The sequence below is a fragment of the Rutidosis leptorrhynchoides genome, chromosome 4 (genome assembly GCF_046630445.1).
Source record: "Rutidosis leptorrhynchoides isolate AG116_Rl617_1_P2 chromosome 4, CSIRO_AGI_Rlap_v1, whole genome shotgun sequence".
NCBI lineage: Eukaryota > Viridiplantae > Streptophyta > Magnoliopsida > Asterales > Asteraceae > Rutidosis > Rutidosis leptorrhynchoides.
Window position 1 is genome coordinate 521,045,916 of NC_092336.1, and position 24,294 is coordinate 521,070,209.

The 24,294-nt window shown below is 37.2% G+C and overlaps 1 protein-coding gene across 2 annotated transcripts; it reads right to left on the minus strand.

The window, feature by feature from the left end:
- Positions 1-6,626: 6,626 nt before the first annotated feature.
- LOC139844903 (uncharacterized) lies at positions 6,627-9,807 on the minus strand. Of its 2 annotated transcripts, none has more exons than XM_071835126.1 (4): positions 9,574-9,807; positions 8,183-9,162; positions 7,245-7,363; positions 6,627-6,931 (listed from the first exon to the last, which is right to left on the minus strand). In XM_071835126.1, the coding sequence occupies exons 1-4, from the start codon at positions 9,629-9,631 to the stop codon at positions 6,826-6,828; spliced, it is 1,263 nt and encodes a 420-aa protein (XP_071691227.1). In that variant the 5' UTR covers positions 9,632-9,807; the 3' UTR covers positions 6,627-6,825. The 2 variants fall into 2 exon arrangements, with proteins under 2 accessions (XP_071691227.1, XP_071691226.1); XM_071835125.1 differs by having other exon boundaries at positions 6,628-6,931; positions 7,245-7,411.
- Positions 9,808-24,294: the final 14,487 nt, after the last annotated feature.

The window sequence follows — 24,294 nt, forward strand, 5'->3', positions numbered from 1 at the left end:
ATTTCCCTATGCAATTGTGGTGGATATCATCGGTATTGGGGATAAGATCGATAAAGTTAACCGTGTGTTTTGGAGTTTGAGTAACAATTTTTGGGTTTGTTGAGCATAGTTGACCCGATTCCGAGGACGGAATCTCTTTTAAGGAAGGTAGATTTGTAACACCCGCGTTTTGGGCCTAGATGAAATGACCATTGTACCCTTGGGGTATGGTGTAATTAGTGATTTTAATAATTATATGTTTATAATTATTTGGTTGTTTAGTTGAGACCAGTTTGTGACAAGAGTCACAGAACAGGTTCGTTTGTTGAATTTGGACTCCGTTAGGGTCGCCTAACGAAGTACGAAAGATATTAGATAACTGGTAAATACCCGTGTGTTATGGGGTATGGGTTTTTAACCCATTTATAAGCTTGTTTCCAGACTATTCTTCCATTTTTCCCAAAATTAAATCAAGAACACCGTACCTAACATTTATCACTCTCAAACCCTAATCTAATTCAAGTGTGGAATTGGATCAAGAAGCTTTAAGGATTGAATTGCTACTTCTTAGTGATCATCTATTCAGGATTGTAGTTCGGATTCACAATGACACGTGTGGATGCAGTCATTCTTTGGGATAGTGATTCTCGTGTAGTTCGGATTCACTGGGGCGCGTGTAGTTCGGCCAATCCCGATTGTTGTGCGGTGGAAGTAGTGGGTCGCGTGTGGTTGCGGATTCACTAAGGCGCGTGTAGTTTCGGCCAGCCTTCATGTCGTTGGATGTATGATCTATTGGTTGTTTTATATGCCAATGGTGGGGTCGTAAGGACCATGTTGTGTTGTGAACTATTGGTTGTTTATGCACCAATGGTGGGGTCGTAAGGACCATGTTGTGTGATCTGTTGGTTTTTTTATACGCCGATGGTGGGGTCGTAAGGACCATTTTGGTGTGAATTGTGATGCAATAGTCGTATTTTGCTCACATGTTGCGGTAGTTGCGTATTAGACGTGTTTGCGCACTACAAGGGATGTTAAGTGGTAAGTGTTATCCGTTAGATTTCACTTTTATTTGGTCTTCATCGGTTAGATAGTTGACTTTAGTTTGGGACGTGTTTATCCGTTAGATTTCACTTTTATTTGGTCTTCATCGGTTAGATGTTTGACTTTAGTTTGGGACGTGTTTACTTTTAGCATTGTACTTGGTATGGTACGCTAACGGGTTGATATCTCGGTACGAGATTGGTGGAGTTTTTCCCGATATGAGGGATTTAGCAAGTTTTAGTGCTCGAATTTGTGGACTTGATAAATTGCGAATGACGGTTTAGTTGTTAAGGGTAACTCTATGAGAAGAATTGCCTAGAGGAGTTGGAAGGATACGTGGCGGATTCGCGTATTTTAAGTGATCGTTTTAGACTTCGGATGGTTTGTGCATTGCATATCTCGAAATGCGTGCACGGGTGTATTTTGGTAAATGGGTTAATCTTCAGATTAATGAGAAATGTGTTGGAAGTCAGATTGGAACGATTGTTTGAGAACCATAGCGTGTAGGTTCTGATTGGTTAAGTGACTAGGATCACGAGGACGTGATCGAATCTAAGTGGGGGAGAGTTGTAACACCCCGTTTTCCCCGTATATGATTATAGGTGTATCGAGTAGGTATATACATGTTACATGTATGTAAATAGAGTACGCGGGTGATCGAAGGATTTGTTTAAGCGTTTTAATGGGTTTTTTATGCGAATGTTTGTAGCTTGGATAAAAGGCACCAGACCACGGCCAAGGTCGTGGAGCGACAAGGCTCGTCGCGGCGCGGTATTTCACTGGTTTCAATTTCAGGAGGCTTGACAAACAAGCATTAAAACACGCGTATTCTCGCGGCGCGACGAAGAGGGCCGCGACGCGGCGTTCTGGGCGAACTGATACCAGATTTTAGTAATTTTAAATAAGGTTCAAGGGCGTTTTGGTCTTTTCGCGTATGAGGTAGATTATACCCTCAAATCTGGTCCATTCATTTCATTTTCCTTTTCTTTCTATTTTTCTCTCAAAACTTCAAAACCCAATTGATTCAAAGGGATTTTTGAAAAGGAAGAAAAGAGACAAGTTTTTTCTCCTCGTTCTTAGCTTCAAGGTGATACTAGCGGTAAGCTCTAACTCGGAATTTTATTTTCGTGTTCTTCATCCAAATTTAGGGTTTTTTATTGTATGTTCAAACTTAGAACTTCACTAGTTGTTAATAGAAGATAATAACTAGGATTCGGGTTTATTAGTGATGAAGGCGGGTTTTGGATTGGTTGATGATTTAGCCTTGTTTGGAACTTTAAATTGAGTGTAATCACTATGATTAGTGATTATGGAAGTGTTGGAACTCATTTGGGTGTGTTTGGTTGATTAATTTGGAAATTGGTCAAAATTAGGGTTTTGGTGTCAAATTGGGCAAGATAAGTGTTTAACACTTGTGTTCGGGTTTAATTGACTTATTAGGACCATTGTCACTAGTGTTAGTGATTATTGGTTAGTTTGTGCGTAGTTTGTGCTTGGAGGTGCATTTGGGTCGAAATTGCACTAGTTGTCGATTTGGGTTGATTTGTATATCCACCCTAATTGTGTTACTCGTTATGTGATGAATGGAATAGGTACTTTCCATTGGCGTTTGCGGATTTTGGTTTGGCATCCATCAAGACTTCAAGGTGAGTGTTAATATCCTATGTGCATATGTATGTGTAGGATGGGTGCGGGTCGGGTGAAGTGATTCTCGGCTATAGAGCTCACTTCACATGTAGGCGGATTTGATGGACTTGTGTATGAGTCCAATTGGCACAGTTGTGCGTTTTGGTTGACCACCTTTGGCGAGGTGCACACTTTGCGCGTACGTTATCACATGTGCTTGTGATATGGATTATTTAACCCAAATGGCGAAGGGTTTTGATATTGAGAAGTGAGTCACGTGTGGATTCGGATTCATGATGACGCGTGTAGTTCGGTCATCTTATTGAGGTAATGATCTCGTGTGGTTTCGGATTCACTAAAGCTCTTGTAGTTCGACCAACCTCGATGTTGTTGTGTGATTGAAGATAGTAGTCTCGTGTGGATGCGGATTTACTAAGGCTCGTGTAGTTCGTCCAATCTTCATTTGGTAATTGGTAATCGGTTTTGGCATTGGGTTAAGGGGTTAACCTTGGACATTTTTATATTGTCGTGTTGTTGTGATGTAGCTAACCCTCCGGGTGTAGCTTATTGGCGTTGTTCACATCGTCGTTGGTGAACTTATATTTGTGATTATTTTAGCTTGTTGCTTAGTGATCGTACGGTACTCTAGCTTAGCTTGCCTTTATGCTTGGATGCTCCGGTATGCGTTATTTGATTACTTGTGTGGCGTGTCCATTTTATGCATATATATGTATGTAGTATATTTTCACTCACTAAGCGTTAGCTTACCCTCTTGTTGTTTACTTTTTTTATAGATTTGCATGGAGGCGGTGACTCGGGTAAGCGTGGGGACTAGTGGACTCGCGTAGTTTGCTTTAGAAGATGTGCTTTTGGAATTATTAGGATTGGGTAGCGTATCCCCAATCACCATGCTCGGTTTTGTTGGAATTTAAAATAGTCGGGTCGTGTTTGCCCGTTCGGATATTTAAACTATGTATTAAATGTTTTAAAAGTTTATTGAACTTATTATTTGTGTTAAAGATGTTTTCAGAAACATAATTGGGACCTAAATATTAATGTATTAAAGAAAAAATTTTACAAACCGGTTTAAATACGGGTTAGATTATTTCAGATGTATTAAGTGAATGTAAATACTAAAGTCATTTAGTTTAATGAACTGTGAAACCAAGGATATCAACTAAGAAACTTGTTGTTTTTACAAACATATTGATATACTTAATTTGGGTAGAATAAATGAAACTACATTTATTCTTTCACCACTCTCTTACAATTTTCATCACAATTACAACATTTTATTGAGACATGTATTTCACATACATATGTAACGTAATTAATCCTATATTTGAATAATAATATAATAATCATAATTATAAAGTTTGCTTTAAATTTAAAAATGAGTATTTATATTTTTAATAATAACTATTATAAATAATAAATGCCTCTTCAAATTTTTTCAAAAATTAAAATACAATTATTATATGAAGGTTGTACAATATGCTTCAAAGTTTGTACATGCGTTCATGGAGTGTTTTGTAAAAGATTGTACAATTTTTTTAAAGTTTGTACATATGGTCTATTTTGGTAAATCTATGAGATGAGACTAAACTACAACCATCAACGAGACTATAAAATCGTAAACATGCGTCGTTCAATTAGGGGAATTCAAGATGATTGATGTCATCTAAGAACAACTAACGCTACATAATTACGTTGTCGAGAGTACAATATGTTTGAAAAGATGTCTATCGAATGTGTTGGAGATATGGAGAACTTTAAACAATTAGAGGGAAGATCCCAGAAAACTCACACGAAGCTTCCACGAAGTTGTTAGGAAACTCACATGTAGCTTCCACGAAGTTGTGAGGAAATTCACATGTAGCTTCCACAAAGCTGTAAGGAAACTCACATGTAGCCTCCATGAAGCTGTCAGGAAACTCACATGAAGCTTCAAGGAATTGTTTTTAGCATACTCCTTAAACTATTCTATAAATAGACCATCTTGTAACTCATTGTAAACACACCACAAATATTCAGTAAATACATTCTCTAGTTGGTCCGTGGACTGAAGCAATCACAACGATTGCATATAACCACGTTATCTCTTGTGTCGATTTACATTTCTTGCATTTATAATCTTTCGTTCATTAAGTGGGTTAGTAATCTTGTAGAATTACTATCGGTGAGTGATCTTATTGAATCACTTGCGTTGTTTTGGGTCCTAATATCCTTACAGAATGTCTTATATCAAACGATCTTCACGTATATTCAGACCACGTTTGCGAATTATATTGGACTTTCGCATATGAGCGTAATTCAAAGTCAACTAAATTCGAGCTTGAAGGTTTGCGCTATAATTGAGACGTAACAACATTCAATAGACGTCGACGTTAGGCTTTTCACACGGGGACTGATAATTCGACTCTTTTAGTTTTGATCCAACGTGTTGGAGTGTAGCCTCTCGTCTTACATACTCCGCATGAACAAAGTAACGTAAACAGTTGTTCAACCACACTTTGTAGACATTTGCAATTGCAAATAAAGATATCCTGTTTTGTCTTCTTGAAAGTCATGTGAAGGACATGTATAAAGTTATATGTAGTAATATAACAAGTCGTGGGATAGAGTGTGAATTTGATGACGTTCTTAAAATACAAGTCATTTTTTTTTTCTCCTTAAATAACGATTACTATTAAAATTAAGAAATCCTTCATCAATAAATGAAGGATCCTAAGAACCGATACAAACTAACGACGCCCATTAAAGGCTCGAAATGAGTAAACAAAGTAGAAACCTAAAAACGCGTTAACTCAATTCGAGCCAAAACGAGAACGTCCATGGACCATAAACGCATCCAAACACACGAGCAAACCAAACAATATCACATCACAACATAAAACTATCTAAAGATCCAAACGACAAACATAGGACAATTAAATAAATGAAAACCAACTAGGAAGCACCCTTACCATTCCTATTATCCGGTCGAGACGTCATCCCCTCGACTTTGTCAATATGGACACCTTTGCCAATACGAGAAGAAAATTTGTAAGTTAAAACATTCGCCGAACTACTACTAATGCGTGTGCCCGAACAAGGTGGAATCACCCCCTCATCCACCAAGTCTTGGAAAAAACCCTTTTTAATATTTTCCGATGTGCCCGCCTCGTCTTCGTCTCTTAAACCCAACATCTCCTTTTTCTTTTCACCAACATCTTCATCTCCTAAACCCCCATCAGAATTATCAGTTGACACTAATTTCACCTTAATCTTTTTAGCCTTTTGTTTCTTCTTTTTGGCTTTGGAAGTTGGAACACTTAGGACTAGAAACAGAATCTACAACAGTTGAAGTACTATCGAAACCAGGAGGTGGACCAATGTCGGATTGATTATCCGATTCCGAACCTACCAAGCTAGCATGATCTAAACCATGAGCGACACCAGGAATAGAAGCAGTATCACTAACGAACCTAATAGGATTCGAAACATTCGGTTTATCCAAAACCGAAGCAAGGTCAGTCTCTAAAACATCATGATCAGTCACCAAATTTTCAGGATCTGGCAACTTAATAGGAACCGAAGCAAATGAGGTAGCAAAATCCAAAGCAGGAACCAAACCCGAAACATTATATGTTGTTATAGCTCAAAATGGTATTAGATTTGATGCCGGCTACATTATTGCATCATATGATACATGATGCATGGAAATTATCATGGATTCACTTTTATTGAACTTTTGATAGATTCACTGATCATTGTACACTTATTTATACATATTGTACAAGTAGTTATTACATTATATGAGTATATTTATTTAAAAAAAATTAGAGTTGAAATATCATTAGCCAGATATCACACTGAATCAAATAACCTTTTGAGATTCGAGACAATCAACCTAAACCCTTAAGAACTATATATTGTTACGAGGTCAAGAGTAGTTGCATATGAGGTACAGCAAATTTCAAAATGAAACATGAGATTCAATTCAAGTTTTACATTTACTTTAACAGATTTAGCCTAAAATGATAATATGCAGCAACCTAGCAAAATTTCGTATCTTCGCAAATTTTCATCAATGAAATTTACATATATTTGAAATAACACCAAACTTGATCCTCCATAACAGAGCAAAAGAGAAAAGCAGCGTTAGTGTGTTGACTTGTATCCTGAAAGCTATAAATATCATTTCTTCCACATGTTAAAAAATTCACTTGCCATCGACTTCAAACTTCCCCATAAAGATGGTTCTTCACTCAACTTCTTGTCTTTTTGTTGCTCAGGCATGTCCCTACATTCAAGAATTTGTAACTAAATCAATTCATCCAACTACTATGTTACTCGAGCTTCAGAATAGTTTTTCGATTAAGATGAGATAAAACATTGTAATCAGTGATATAAGATGCAAAAAAAAAAAAAAAAAAAAAAAAAAAAAGCAATTCCGCATTATTATATAAAAAAACAGCTAACAATTCAATATCTATGATCGATGATTTATCTCACATATTATAGTCATTGACTTGTACCAACTAGAACACATCTATCAACAACAAATTTGATGGAATATTAACTTTTGGATAAGCATATATGTGAATGTGAATTACCTCATGATGTTTGTTATCCCATCGTCTTGCTTTTCGACTTTTGAATGTGAATCCTCAAAATCAAACTTATCTTCAGAACGAGGTTCATCATTTGGCTGCTGCTCTGGCATCTGATGACACTGACCATTCATATCATCACTCTTTGTCGCAATGTTATAAGTATCATGCTACAAAGTAGGCAAGTATTTAAATGAAAACAGGTGGCAAACGTATATCAATAATCTTAACAGGCATCAGTAATTAACTGTTACATAGACGTTGCAAAGTTAACAAGTTATGCTAAGTTTCAGGCATGGTCTATATTCGTTAATAACTGACATAAAGGCCTAGGCACATCTCATCTAATTGACATTTAATACTCACTTTTAGTTGGTAGTTTATAGAAATAATAATAGATGATGAATATTTTAACAAATACAATATGGTTAATAAATCAACACTGCTAGTTAGATATGTATTGCTACATACTTACATAGTTGGCAAAAAGTAACAAACCATTTCAGCTTTCAGCAAAACCTGATCAAACTTTCATAAAACTACTTAAGTATGGGTAACAGTTTGAGTCGCCCAAAGTTTGTATATAATGCATACAACCTTCTAAATTATTTTATACTACGTATAAAGCATTAGATTATTAGTGTAACAATAATATTTATGCACTAATAGGCCTTTGGCCTGGCGGTGCCCAAGGTGTATGTTAAGCGCTCGCCAACCATGTGGTTGTCGGTTCCCGGTTCCTGTCCAACTTAGGACAACGGTGTACAGTTGCAAGCAACCTGAACCAGCCCATCTCAAACTGTACTTAAATAAAACTTGTTTCAACATAAACTCATTTAGCCTCGTTACCCAACCTGCCCTCTCCATTCATACTGACACTTCCAGTACAATAACATGTAAATATGTAATAATAGCATAAAAAGTTGCATAAAATTGCTTACCTTTGTACTATCGCTGTTTCCAGTATCAGCATTGCTTGTCGATACCTGAAGCCCCTCCTTCAATTCAAACTCTCTGTCCAAATTACTAACAGAGTCTAGCGAATGATTTTCAGAAAGCTGTTGATTAGTACTTACTTGACTGTTTGACTCGTCTTGACTTCCAGATGACTCGATCACTGTTTCCCGGTGTAAAGTATCCTCGCCTTTGGATTCTAGCATATGATCTTCACAAAGCAGTTGACTAACAGTTGCTTGATTGTTTGACTCGTCTTGACTTCCAGATGACTCGATCACTGTTTCCAGGTGTAAAGTATCCTCGCCTTTGGATTCTAGCATATGATCTTCACAAAGCAGTTGACTAACAGTTACTTGATTGTTTGACTCATCTTGACTTCCAGATGACTCGATCACTGTTTCCCGGTGTAAAGTATCCTCGCCTTTGGATTCTAGCATATGATCTCCACAAAGCTGTTGACTAACAGTTACCTGATCATTTGACTCGTCTTGACTTCCAGATGATTCAATCACTATATCCCTGTTTATAGTATCCTCACGTTTGGATTCTAGCAAAGGATCTTCACAAATCTGTTGACTAATAGTTACTTGATTGTTTGACTCCTCTTGACTTTTAGACAATTCGACCGCCATTTCAGTAGTATCATTACCTTTCGTCAACTTTTTATCCTCCTTGACAAGTACTTTCTCCTCGGAAAATATTTTGACATTGTATTCCATCTCCTGAAGCATCTTTCTGATAATATAGTAACTGCCACCAACCGCTTTTTGTGCATTTGTTGTGGACGGGAATTTTCCCAGATTCATAGCTCTATATTTGTTGACAAACGATTCGAGCATCACCCTTCGATCAGCACTCGCTACCTTTTTCCGGATTGGTCCCTTAGAAGCCAACGGGCCAGCAGAAGACCTTTCAGACAGCTCAGCATTTGATCCAGGCACCAAATTGGATAACTCAGTAATAGCTGTCATGTATTACATTCAATCGTCACAATTTCTAAAGCAGAATACGAGAAAACAACCATAATGGTGTGCATCCGGTATAAGTATTGTTAAGAATTAAAAAAAAAAAAAAAACTCTCTACAGCTACAGAGATCCTTGCATAAGAGAGCAAATAATAAACAGAAAATAAAATTAAACTGAAGTAATCAAATATCCGTAAATTTAATTATAGTTACAGATCGTAAATAAATAAATAAAAAACTACAAGTCAGATTAAGGTCAACATATATGATATATGCATCATCGAAATAATCGAGCAGACTGCATATTACATATTACATACAACTTAATTTGTACAACTTAATTTGTAGAATCGAAAAACTGACAAGGAACTATATAAAACCTAGAAAAAAAAAAAAGGAGAGAAGCAAACCTTGTTTGGGTGAAATATTACTAGAGCGAAAACGTCGGAAAACTTTAATGATCGGCATCAACAAAGAACGCAAGTGGAAACCCTAAAAAAAACAGAATTTGAAGAAGATCAACAGCATTGCATATGTATATTTTTATATAGAAACATGCATGTATAGTGCACGAGAGCAATCGCATCTACTACTTGAATTTTTTGATGCAGATTTGGCAGAAGAATAAGGGCTAAGGTTTAAGGTTCTTCAATTTTAGGGGTTTTGGGTTTTTTCATTATTATTACTGTTGTTATAATTCCAGTAGGCTTATAACTACCTTTAGTGGTTCTTGACTGTAGAAGGTATATAGAGATAGAGATACTGTAAAACGGAAAAAACAAAGGTTGAACAAAAGGTATGAGTAATTGGTTTTTTATTTATAGAAAAATGTACAATGAGAGTTTGGTGGCATTTGGAATCTAGAGAGAGAGTGTTTTTGTTAACCAAAAAATACATCCCATAAACTCTAACTCAACACACCTATTTATACTCAAAAAAATATACTATGCAATATCTATAATAATAATAAAATTATCATCCAATTATTACTTTTATAACACTCCCCCTTGGATGATAATTTTATTAGTGAATAACTAGTACTGCCTCGTTAAAAACCTTGCTAAAGAAAACCCTTTGGGATAAAACTTTAGCTAAGGGAAAAAGAGTGCAGCATAGAGTTGACTCCCCCTCAAGTAGGCAACGCCTGAGTTGTTACATCTTCTGAACTTGCCTCATGCCAATATTATGAACGTGTGTTCTGAAAATAGCAGTTGGAAGTGCTTTGGTGAAAAGGTCAGCAGAGTCTTTGCTGGACTGAACATATCTCATTTCAATCTGGTTGTCCTTAATGAGATTTTGAGTGTATGAGAAGAATCTAGGGGGTATATGTTTTGTTCGGTCACTTTTGATATACCCTTCTTTCATCTGTGTTATGCAAGCTACATTATCTTCATAGATAGTTGTTGAACTTTTATTGCGTTCTAGTCCACAAGAATCAGTAATGAGTTGTGTCATTGATCTCAACCAAAAACATTCCCGACTGGCTTCATGTAATGCAATTACTTCGGCATGATTTGATGATGTTGCAACAAGTGTTTGTTTTTGAGAACGCCATGATATTGCGGTACCTCCATTTAGGAATACATATCCATTTTGAGATTTAGCTTTATGTGGATCAGATAAATAACCTGCATCTGCATAACTAACCAAATCTTGTTTTGATTCGTTAGAATAAAATAATCCTAAATCAGTAGTTCCTCGAAGGTATCGAAATATGTGTTTGATCCCATTCCAGTGTCTTTTGGTAGGAGCTGAACTGAACCTTGCCAACAAATTAACTGCAAAAGAAATGTCAGGTCTTGTACAATTTGTAAGATACATAAGAGCTCCAATTGCACTAAGATATGGTACTTCTGGTCCCAGGATATCTTCATGATCTTCACAGGGACGAAATGGATCAGTGTCAACATTAAGTGATCTAACAACCATAGGAGTACTTAATGGTTTTGCCTTGTCCATATTAAAACGTTTTAAAATCTTTTCAGTATATGTTGTTTGATGTACAAGTAAACCATTAGGCATATGTTCAATTTGTAAACCAAGGCAATACTTGGTTTTTCCGAGATCTTTCATTTCAAATTCTTTCTTTAGAAGTTGAATGGCTTCATGGATCTCTTTATTTGTACCTATGATATTAAGATCATTGACATAAATAACTACGATATATATCTGGTCATTGTTTTCATAATTAAAACACATGTGCAAATAAGTTTATATGTATACACTTTTCTTATCAAGTAATCACTTAATCCGTTATACTATTGTATCAACCCATATAAAAATCTTTGTGATTCAATGGAATACATTTCTTTAGGTTTTGCGTTAGATGTTTCTGATACCTTAAACCCTTCAGGTATATTCATATATATCACTATCAAGTGATCCATATAGATAAGTAGTAACAACATCCATGAGATGCATTTAAGTAACTACCAGGTTGATTAAGTATCTAATAAGTAATTGTATCCATTACATAAGGATAAGTTTTCCTCATAATTCATTTCTGGTCTTTGTGGGAAACCTTGAGTTACAAGTCTAGTTTTGCCTTGTATCTTCATTTGCACATTTCTTTTTCGGATAAAAATTCATTTATATCCCATACGTTTCACATCTTTAAAAGTGTAAGACCCGAATATTTATTTTGTATACTTGTTTATAAAAGACATATGGGATCGGGCTTCGTTTAATATTTATATGGAATTAATATGCAAAGGAATCTGGTTCAGCTGTGTTGCGCGCCGCGCAGGGTTGGGGCGCGCCGCGCCGATTGCTGCTGACAGAACCCTCTTTATTTTTAATTGCTTTAATGAGGGGTAAAAGGGTAAAATCACATGGGGCCGGATTTGTGAGGCTTATGAGCTAGTTTGGATCAGTTTTGGATCCCATTCACATCCACTCATCATCTTCATCCATTCTTAGAGAGAGAGAGAGAGGCTTAGAGAGAGATTGAAGGTTTTGGTGAGGAAGAAGCTCGAATCGTTCAAAGTCTCGGGTTTTAAAGTTGTTCTCCTCGTTCCTAGCTACGTTGTGGTGGTATTGGTAAGCTCAAACTCCGAATTTCATTTGTTTAACTTGATATTCAATTTAGGGTTTTGAGTTAATTTGTTGAGTAACCCACTTAGGTGATGAAATGGGTTTATGGTGACTAGTTATTCTTGTCACTTGGCGGGTTTTGGGTTGGATGACGTTTTGGCCTTGATTAGGCTTTGGTTTGGAGTTTAATCACTTGGATTAGTGATTATGGAAGTATTGGAACCCATTTAGGGTAATTTGGGTGACTAATTGTGACTTTGGGTCAAATTAGGTTTTGGTGGTAATTATGACCCGATTGGCGAATTAATGAGGTTTATAAACTTAAAATGGATTAAGTTGAAGTATTAAACCGAGTTAAATGTGTTTTGGTGTCAAACTTGTAAAGGATGAGATTTTGACCTTTATGGGTCAAAATTAGGGTTTAAGTGTCAAAATGGGTATGACACGTGTTTAACACTTGAGTTCGGGTTTATTTAGCATATTATGACCATTCTCACTTGTGTTAGTGATTATTGGTTAGTTCGGATACGGTTTGTGCTTGGAAGTGCATTTGGGTCGAAATTGCACTAAGGGTCGAATTGGGTGGTTTGTAAATCCATCCTAATTGTGTTGTGATATTTGTGATAATGGAATAGGTACTTTCCATTGACGAGTTGCGGATTACTTGGAAGCTTTCTTCAAGACTTCAAGGTGAGTGATAATATCCTATGTGCATATGTATGTGTAGGATGGGTGCGGGTCGGGTGAAGTGATTCTCGGTTATAGAGCTCACTTCACATATAGGTGGACTTGATGGACTTGTGTATAAGTCCAATTGGCACGGTTGTGCGTTTTGGTTGACCATCTTTGGCGAGGTGCACATTTTGTGTGCACATTATCACACATGGTTGTGATTTGGTTGTTATAACCCTAATGGCGAAGGGTTGATATGGTTGTGTTGTGGATGACCCCGATGTGGTGGATTTTATAATCCCGTGACCGTGGGCTTTAGTAATGAGAAATGAATCTCGGGTAGTGCGGATTCATGGTGACTCGGGTTGTTCGGTCACCTTATTGAGGTAGTGGATCTCGGGTAGTGCGGATTCACGATGACTCGGGTTGTTCGGTCATCTTATGGTTGAGAAGTGAATTTCGGGTTGTGCGAATTCACAAGGCTCGGGTTGTTCGGCCAATGTTCGTGTGATTGAGGTTAAGGGGTTAACCTTGTGTATTATTATTATTGTATTATATTAATGTGTTGTTGTGTTGTAGCTAACCCTCCGGGTGTAGCTATTTGGCGATGTTTACTTTGTCGTTGGTGGACTATCTTTTGTGTTGTATCTTTAGCTCGTTGCTTAGATCGTACGGTATGCTTAGTGTAGATGCTTTATACTTGGATGCTTCGGTATGCGGTATTTGTTTTGTGTGGCGTATTCATTTTATACATATATATGTATGTAGTATATTATCATTCACTAAGCATTAGCTTACCCTCTCGTTGTTGACTCTTTTTATAGATTGCATGCGGATGGTGGCTCGGGTAAGCGCGAGGACTAGAAGACTTGTATAGTTGCTTTAGTGACTTGCTTTTGGATTGTTTAGGATTGGGTAGTGTATTCCCGATCGCCATGCTCGGCTTTGTTTTGTATTAAAATCTTAAAGTCGAAAATTGTATTTTTGGTACTTAAGGTGGTAATATGGGTCGATGTCGGACCCACTCCGTAAACTTAATTTTATTAATTAAACGTGCTAGTTTTATATATATGAATTCATGGTTGAAAGCGTTTTGGCTAAAAATGTCGGGAACTAGTCGAACATTTTCGTTAAATTGACTTCCGGGGACAGCGGGCTGTCCAGGTGGTTTGGCGCGCCGCGCACCCACCTGGCGCGCCGCGCAATTGAACTGCACCAGAAATTTTTTTTTTTTGTTGTAAAATTTAACGGGAATTGTCGTGGTTTGGTTTGGGTTGTTACAAGTGGTATCAGAGCATGGTCTAAGGGATTTAGGTGACTTGAGATAGGTGCCTAGACTTAGACTTTTGTGTGCGCGTAATTTGTTGCGGGACTTGTAGGATTACGGGTCAGGAACGGGTTTAGTTAGTGCCTTGTTTATAGGTCGACTAACGTTTATATTAGTAATGCGGATATTATTAATATATTATTTGTGTTGTGGTGTAATTCTCGCGTGTGCTTCTATCGCGTAGAATTTTGTTTGTGTTTGTTTATAGCATCGAGCGAGGCAGTCGTTGTACTAACGAGTCGATGCGGCGTGCGTGCGTAATAAGAACTTGCAGACCTTATTACGGGTGCAAATCGTGTCTAACAAGTGATGTACGACGAGTGTTTAGCAAGATGGGAGGGTGTTGTGCGTGTCGTTTTATACGTGCGTGGACTAATCGTTTTGCATTCTTTAGAATGACGACGCGAAACGAGACCGAGACGAACGACACGGAATTTAACGCTAGAGTTACGGCCGCCGTTGCGGAGCAAATGAGGGCGTTTCGAGAAGAAATGGATGGGAAGTATTCCGAATTCCAAAATAGGGGTGAAATGGAGCGTTGTCTTAAGAGCTTCATGAGGACTAAACCCCCTATGTATGATGGGAAACCGGATCCTTTGGTGAGTACGACTTGGGTTTCGGATGTCGAAGGGTGTTTTCGTACTATGGAATGCCCACCCGAGAAAAAGACGAGACTCGCTACTAGTTTGTTGCGAGGTAGGGCGAAGGATTGGTTGGATGGTAAGATTGATCTTGTCGGTGGTGAGACGTTTATGGCATTATCATGGGACGAATTTAAGGAGGAATTCTTTGAGGAGTTCCGAACTTCAGCCGATTTATCGGAATTGCGTTGTGAGTTGCGAAATTTGCAACAGGGTTCTATGGACTTGAATACTTTAAAGACGACTTTTATGTCGAAGGCTCGTTTTTGCCCGGAATATTTGGGGAACGATCGTTTGTTGATGGAGGATTTCTATCGAACTTTGAGCGATGACTTGAAAAGCAAAATTAGCCGGGGTTACGCGAAGTCGTTTGCGGAGTTATTTGCGGTGGCTAGAGGTTTCGAGTCTTATACGCGATCGAAAAAGGCCGAACCTTCAAGTGAGAGAAGGGTTATTACTTATGGTGCTCCGAGTAAGAGGACTAAGGGTCCGAGTGCGAGTACGAGTAATGTGGTAAAGGGCGCGGTGGACTCTCGTGCGCCTAGGTGTTTCAATTGTGGCGTTAGGGGTCACAAGTTGTGGGAATGCACAATGCCGAGAAGTGATGACGGAATGTGCTACTATTGTCATAAAGAGGGACATCGCAAGCCGGATTGTCCCGAGTTGGCGGCGGCGAATACCGCAAGGAGACGTTGAGGTACGTTTCGTTTTAATAAATATGTCTTTTGAATATTTATTTATGTGGCGTTTAGGTTCGGATTTGTTAGATGCATTGTGTTGTGCATGTTATTGTTAAGGGTGACGTTCCTAATGGAAGTACCCTGTGACGATGTTTGATTTTTGGGACGAAGGGCGTAAGACTTAGTGCAACCAAGCATTCCTTAGTATTTGGGAAATGTTACTACCAAGCCACGGAAATGGATTTGGTGTTCGATTGTTAAGCGCGTGTTCGCTTCTGTGTTGAAGTGATGAACCATGGGGTTCGTCGGGTGATTGGAACCTTTGAGATCGAGTGTTTAAAATCTTGACGTATGTTGGTAATGGAGTCTTTATGACGCGACATTAGGTGCCTCTTTTATACCTACTAGCGTGGTGTCGACTCCGATTGTGTTGTGGTTACATTGTACTTAGGGTCCCGGGAGAAACCCTTAGGTACATGAGTGACTAAGTGAAACTTGACAAACTAAAGCAATTGGATAATTGCGAGGGTATGGTTTGTGTAATCGTGCTACACTTTTCGTTCGAAGTGTTTAAGGATTGTTTGAAATCCTTTGTATGCTCAAGGTTGGAGCAAGGTGTAGTGGTGGGTCGTGTGTACCCAATCGTCGGTAAAGTCTACCTTTGGTAGCATTGTACGGTTGTACGAGTTGTGAGATAGGAACGTGGTTTCAAGTGGGGGAGTCGCACTCCCGCACGAGGAAGTTTTAGTGTGATATTTCGGATGATGCTTTTGGTAGATCCGGAAATTTTTGTCGAGCCCTAGTTTTGGTCGATTTGTGGTAGGGTACGATTTCGGATAAATTGTACTTATGGTTTGGATTGGAATTACCACCGAGGTGGTAATGTGGTAAATCTCGTTGAGAGATAATGGACGTGTTTGGTGAGCAAGGTGAAATCCTTCGGTTAAGGAAGGTGTGTGTCGGGTTCTCTTTTGGAGAATTCTTGTTCGGTACCTATGCTTGATATAGGTGGTTCTTGCTCGATTATGGTATGTGATTGATGAAGCATGACTTTCGGAGTCCGCTGACTTCATCATGGGATTGACGATTAATGAAGCATGATCTTCGGGTCCGCTGACTTCATTATGGTATGGTTGATTGATGGAGCATGATCTTTAGGGTCCGCTGACTTCATCATGGGAGTACGTGATTGATGGAGCATGATCTTTAGGGTCCGCTGACTTCGTCATGAGCGTGGTGTTGAGATCGGTGAAGCATGATCTTCGGGTCCGCTGACTTCATCCGGTATTGAGATTGGTGGAGCATGACCTTCGGGGTCCGCTGACTTCATCAAGAGAGTTGTGTTGTGGGACGTGAATATCGGGTTGTTCGTATTCACAATATTTCGGGTAGTACGATTGTCCCTGTTGGTTGGGCTCATAGTTTGAGGTAGTGAATGTCGGGTAGTTCGGATTCACTAAGGCTCGGGTTGTACGGCCATCCTCGGTTACACTATGTGGCAGTGGTAGTGAATATCGGTTTGCGCGTATTCACGATGACTCGGGTTGTGCGGTCATTCTGTTGTGAGATATATGGATTGGGTTGGTGGATTTCGGGTTGTGCGAATTCACTAAGGTTCGGGTTGTTTCGACCATCCTCCATATGTGTTTTGGCTCGGGTTGTTTCGGCCATGTTGAGTTGTGATCTATCGGTTGTTTTATACACCGATGGTGGGGTCATGAGGACCGTGTGGTTTGATCTATTGGTTGTTTTATACGCCGGTAGTGGGGTCGTGAGGACCATGTTGTGTGATTAGTGATGCGATAGCCGTGTTTCGCTCACATGTTGTCACGGGTGTGACGAGAGTTGATTTTGTACACCTTCGGGTTTAGCGTTGCCATAGTCGTTTTGGACGCTATCGGTTTCTAACCGTTGGATTATGATGTTACAGTAGTGGCGTATTGGTCGTATAGCGCACTACAAAGGATGTCTATTGATTTGGTGTTATCCGCAAGGATTCGTTTGGTTCGGTCTTCATCGTTTCGGATTGTTGACTTTAGGTTGAGACTTGGTTGCTTTTAGCGTTGTACTCGGTAATAGTACACTAAGGAATTAATATCTCGGTATGAGATTGGTTGGGTTTTTCCCAGTGTTAGGGAATGAGCATGGTGTTAGTGCTCGGATTGTGGATTTGATAAATCGCGGGTGACGATTTAGTTGTGGAAGGCGATTCGTTGGGAAAAATTGCTTAGGAAAGTCGGATTGGACTTATGTTGAGGACCGTAGAGTGGAGTCCGTTTGGTCAAGTGATGAGGATCACGAGGACGTGATCGAGTTTAAGTGGGGGAGAGTTGTAAGACCCGAATATTTATTTTGTATACTTGTTTATAAAAGACATATGGGATCGGGCTTCGTTTAATATTTATATGGAATTAATATGCAAAGGAATCTGGTTCAGCTGTGTTGCGCGCCGCGCAGGGTTGGGGCGCGCCGCGCCGATTGCTGCTGACAGAACCCTCTTTATTTTTAATTGCTTTAATGAGGGGTAAAAGGGTAAAATCACATGGGGCCGGATTTGTGAGGCTTATGAGCTAGTTTGGATCAGTTTTGGATCCCATTCACATCCACTCATCATCTTCATCCATTCTTAGAGAGAGAGAGAGAGGCTTAGAGAGAGATTGAAGGTTTTGGTGAGGAAGAAGCTCGAATCGTTCAAAGTCTCGGGTTTTAAAGTTGTTCTCCTCGTTCCTAGCTACGTTGTGGTGGTATTGGTAAGCTCAAACTCCGAATTTCATTTGTTTAACTTGATATTCAATTTAGGGTTTTGAGTTAATTTGTTGAGTAACCCACTTAGGTGATGAAATGGGTTTATGGTGACTAGTTATTCTTGTCACTTGGCGGGTTTTGGGTTGGATGACGTTTTGGCCTTGATTAGGCTTTGGTTTGGAGTTTAATCACTTGGATTAGTGATTATGGAAGTATTGGAACCCATTTAGGGTAATTTGGGTGACTAATTGTGACTTTGGGTCAAATTAGGTTTTGGTGGTAATTATGACCCGATTGGCGAATTAATGAGGTTTATAAACTTAAAATGGATTAAGTTGAAGTATTAAACCGAGTTAAATGTGTTTTGGTGTCAAACTTGTAAAGGATGAGATTTTGACCTTTATGGGTCAAAATTAGGGTTTAAGTGTCAAAATGGGTATGACACGTGTTTAACACTTGAGTTCGGGTTTATTTAGCATATTATGACCATTCTCACTTGTGTTAGTGATTATTGGTTAGTTCGGATACGGTTTGTGCTTGGAAGTGCATTTGGGTCGAAATTGCACTAAGGGTCGAATTGGGTGGTTTGTAAATCCATCCTAATTGTGTTGTGATATTTGTGAGAATGGAATAGGTACTTTCCATTGACGAGTTGCGGATTACTTGAAAGCTTTCTTCAAGACTTCAAGGTGAGTGATAATATCCTATGTGCATATGTATGTGTAGGATGGGTGCGGGTCGGGTGAAGTGATTCTCGGTTATAGAGCTCACTTCACATATAGGTGGACTTGATGGACTTGTGTATAAGTCCAATTGGCACGGTTGTGCGTTTTGGTTGACCATCTTTGGCGAGGTGCACATTTTGTGTGCACATTATCACACATGGTTGTGATTTGGTTGTTATAACCCTAATGGCGAAGGGTTGATATGGTTGTGTTGTGGATGACCCCGATGTGGTGGATTTTATAATCCCGTGACCGTGGGCTTTAGTAATGAGAAATGAATCTCGGGTAGTGCGGATTCATGGTGACTCGGGTTGTTCGGTCACCTTATTGAGGTAGTGGATCTCGGGTAGTGCGGATTCACGATGACTCGGGTTGTTCGGTCATCTTATGGTTGAGAAGTGAATTTCGGGTTGTGCGAATTCACAAGGCTCGGGTTGTTCGGCCAATGTTCGTGTGATTGAGGTTAAGGGGTTAACCTTGTGTATTATTATTATTGTATTATATTAATGTGTTGTTGTGTTGTAGCTAACCCTCCGGGTGTAGCTATTTGGCGATGTTTACTTTGTCGTTGGTGGACTATCTTTTGTGTTGTATCTTTAGCTCGTTGCTTAGATCGTACGGTATGCTTAGTGTAGATGCTTTATACTTGGATGCTTCGGTATGCGGTATTTGTTTTGTGTGGCGTATTCATTTTATACATATATATGTATGTAGTATATTATCATTCACTAAGCATTAGCTTACCCTCTCGTTGTTGACTCTTTTTATAGATTGCATGCGGATGGTGGCTCGGGTAAGCGCGAGGACTAGAAGACTTGTATAGTTGCTTTAGTGACTTGCTTTTGGATTGTTTAGGATTGGGTAGTGTATTCCCGATCGCCATGCTCAGCTTTGTTTTGTATTAAAATCTTAAAGTCGAAAATTGTATTTTTGGTACTTAAGGTGGTAATATGGGTCGATGTCGGACCCACTCCGTAAACTTAATTTTATTAATTAAACGTGCTAGTTTTATATATATGAATTCATGGTTGAAAGCGTTTTGGCTAAAAATGTCGGGAACTAGTCGAACATTTTCGTTAAATTGACTTCCGGGGACAGCGGGCTGTCCAGGTGGTTTGGCGCGCCGCGCACCCACCTGGCGCGCCGCGCAATTGAACTGCACCAGAAATTTTTTTTTTTTGTTGTAAAATTTAACGGGAATTGTCGTGGTTTGGTTTGGGTTGTTACAAAAAGTGATAACGATTGATCCGAAAACTTTTCTTTTATTGAGTGATTCTATTTCAGCTCGTATTGCTCCTTTCTGTTGAGCTCAATCATGTCTATTTTGATATTCAATGACAGATTTTGGTTCCAGATCATCATCTTTATTCATGATGTCATTGTAACATTATATGAAAATATCTCATCAAGATTTTTCATTTCATTTCGGTTCCATAATATTGCATAATTTATTGCAATTTATGTATTTACATTTATCAATATCCTCTGCAGAAGGAATATTGATTTGTGGTTCTTCTTGAACACTTTTTTTTTTACCTCATTATCAGCTGATTTTTCTTTTCTAGGATTTTTATCTTTGGAACCAATTTGTCTTCCACGTTTCAGACGTGGCGAAGACTCATGAGTGACATTATTGCCAGCTTTTGGAATTTCAATTCTAACTTAAGCATTTACTGCTGGTATATATGATTTAGTCACTCTTTTTGTATCTTTAAATGCATAAAGTAATTAATTTGTAAGTTCTTGCATATGCATTATTTTTGAACTTTCGTTTCGCATTCTTTTGTGCGAGTTCTATATACCTTAATTGATGTTCACATAATGAAGCATCTTTTTATTTATTTTTCATTTCTCCCCCTAATATAGGGAACAATGTTTCATTAAAGTGACAATCGGCAAAATGTGCTGTAAAACATCACCCGTCATGAGTTCAATATATCTTATGATTGAAGATGTTTCATATCCAACATATATTTCCATCCTTCTTTGAGGAATCATTTATTGTGGTGGTGCAATTAAAAATACACTGCACAGCCAAATGTTCTAAGATGGAAAATATTTGGCTCTCGACCAAAATTAAGTTGGTAATGGAGAATATTTATGACTTGCACTTGGTTTAATGCGAATTAATGTCGCATCATGTAATTTTACATGTCCCCATATAAATATTGAGAGTTTTGTACTCATTATCAATTGTCTAGTTATTAGCTGTAAGCGTTTATCTATTGATTCAGCTAAACCAATTTTGTGTATGCACATGAGCAACTGGATGTTCAACAACAATCCCTGTAGATATATAATGATCATTAAATGCTTGAGATGTTAACTCACCAGCATTATCAAGTCTCATCCTTTTAATGGTGTAATCAGAATAATGTGTTCTCAATTTAATAATTTGTGCAAGAAACTTTGCAAATGCCATATTACGGCTTGATAACATACAAATATGAGACCATCCGCTAGATGCGTCTATTAGAACCATGAAATATCAAAATGGTTCATATGATGGATGAATTGGTTCATATATCTTACCTTGAATTCTTTCAAGAAACATTTGTGATTCTTTTTCACAATATACTTTTCATTAATCACCATATGTGCTTTCCATTAATCACCATATGTGTTTTTTTTTTTTTTTATAAATCACCATATGTGTTTTTTTTTTATCATATATCCTTTTCACCATATACGCTTTTAATCATATGCGCTGTGTTTTTCACCATATGCGCTTTTAATCATATGCGATTTTCATCATATGCGTTGTGCTTTTCATCATATTCGCTTTTTATCATATGCGCTTATCATATGCGATGCGCTTTTTATCATATGCGCTTTTTTATGTGAATAGTAAATTAATTAATTTCGTTTTACTATTCATATGAATTAATTTAGATTTACTATTTTGTTAATTGAGTAATATATATATACATCATATACTTGTGACTCCGAAGGCTCAAATGAATTTGACCATATAGTTATACGTTGTACCTTGCACATTAATTTTCAGTAGAAGCTTTAGATGCATATTATTTTCAGTAGAAGCTTTAGATGCACTTATTTTTTAATCACCAAATACCACAAACACTTTGTTTGCGTTTGTTCATAGTCATCAATGAAAACCATTTTCTTTAATTTTATTTTATACAATAAAATTAACGCATCATTATTCTTTTCAAAAACAATAATCTATTGTTATTGTTCACTTGTGCCATGTTTAACAACAAAAGTCAACAACCTCTGTCTTGTTTGTTGTGGCAACCAAAAACAACCTTTGCTTTTGTTACCGAGAATTCAAGACCAAAAAACAATTAATTTTTAATTAATCTTTTATCAAAACCATAAATGATTTTATTGATCTACGTTGATATGGCCATAAAGAATTGACGGCTGACCTACTTTTGTAAGTGTATTTCGGCTATCATCCCGAAAACGCACAACGACCTTTTTTTTTTTTTATGAACTATTTGTTTCATATCTAGCTTAGGCAATTATTGTGAACATTTGGTCCCTATAAGAGCATTTATTTTTTAGACTTTTAGTTGATTTGTACTTGTCACAATTAGGGATAGCACCCGCGGGTCGTGGATGCGGATCCATTGGATCCATCACCCGTACCCGCGGATTTTTTTTAAGAGACATCCAATTGAACCCTTGTTCGTTGAAACAATTTGACTATATTTTTACTCCCCATTATTAAACGGGCCATTTTGATGCACACTCTTAAAAAAATAATTTGTTTTTTAAGTTTTATTATTCAACCTCCTTTTTTCAACGGTCACGTTTTTAACAAAACATTTGACAAGTTTGGAAAAAAGTTTTTTATTGATTATCATCAAAAGTTTTCTATTGTCACTCTACTGGATGGAATTATGGCATACAACCAAAATTGCAACCCAACACTACATAAGAACAAAAAGGTTGTTTTTAATTAATATATGTATATGTGTTAAACTCGGAATAATAATAACTTATTTTAGAAAATTAACATAAGACATGTTGAAACATTTTTGTCACATTTAGCTCATCAAGTCTAATACTTATTATTGATAGATTTTATCACGTCTAGGAGATGTTTACTTTTTTCTTGTATTAAGTCCTACTTTCATTTACCTTTGTTTGGAAAAAAGTTTTTTTTTTTACTTTGCTTTCCCCCTTTATGTAAAACTCATTTAAACACTTTCTTTATTTTTTTTTTTTTTTTTTTTTTAAAAAAACTTCCTTTTTTTACGTTACCCGTAAATTATAAATATATAAAAAAAAACTTTTTGTTTAAATTTTTTTTCTAGTTTTTAAAAGGCCACTTGACCAATTTTTTAATTCTTTCACAACACCTGATATCGTGATCGTGACCTTTCACCAAAGCAAGAGATATTCTTGATAAACTAAACACGGACTCGTGTTTAAAATTGTCGGCCACAAAAAAATTCATTTGATAAAAGTATATATATATTTTTTAGTTATAGAAGGAGACCACTTCATTTTCAATACTTCATTTTTGACAAAAAACTATTCCATTTTACCATCCCTTTTTTTTCTTACTTTAACTTTTAAGATATACTTTTAATAAAAATACAAACTACTTTTTCTTATTTTAACTTTTAAGATTTACTTTTAATAAAAGTACAAACTACTTTTTCTTATTTTAACTTTTAAGATTTACTTTTAATAAAAATACAAACTATTTTTTTATTTTAACTTTTAAAATTATAAATTTAAGAATAAACATTAGTATGCATGAAATAAATAATGATTAATTGCATAAGTAATCATAAATGTTAGATAACATATAAAGACCCCGTCGTATTCGTATTGATCGGAATTAATCTCGACCCATGGTACCGTGTTGTCAAATGACGTGTTGCGTACATAAAGTACCGTGTTGTCAAATGACGTGTTGCGTACAATCATGAGGTCTTATTAACATAAATATAAATGTTAGTGAAGTTAATAAGAGTTAGATTACAGAAAATATAATTCAGGTGGTATAACCGACCATATATAACTTAAATAACATAAATATAAATGTTAGTGAAGTTAGTAAAAGTTAGATTACAGAAATATAATTCAGGTGGTATAACCGACCATATATAACTTAAATAACATAAATATAAATGTTAGTGAAGTTAGTAAAAGTTAGATTACAGAAATATAATTCAGGTGGTATAACCGACCATATATAACTTAAATAACATAAATATAAATGTTAGTAGTTCAAAATTTGATATATTCGAGTCTGAAAATTATTAATAATTTCATACCTTGATTAGTGATTCGTGATCGTTTGAGATATCTTTTAATTACACTAAGC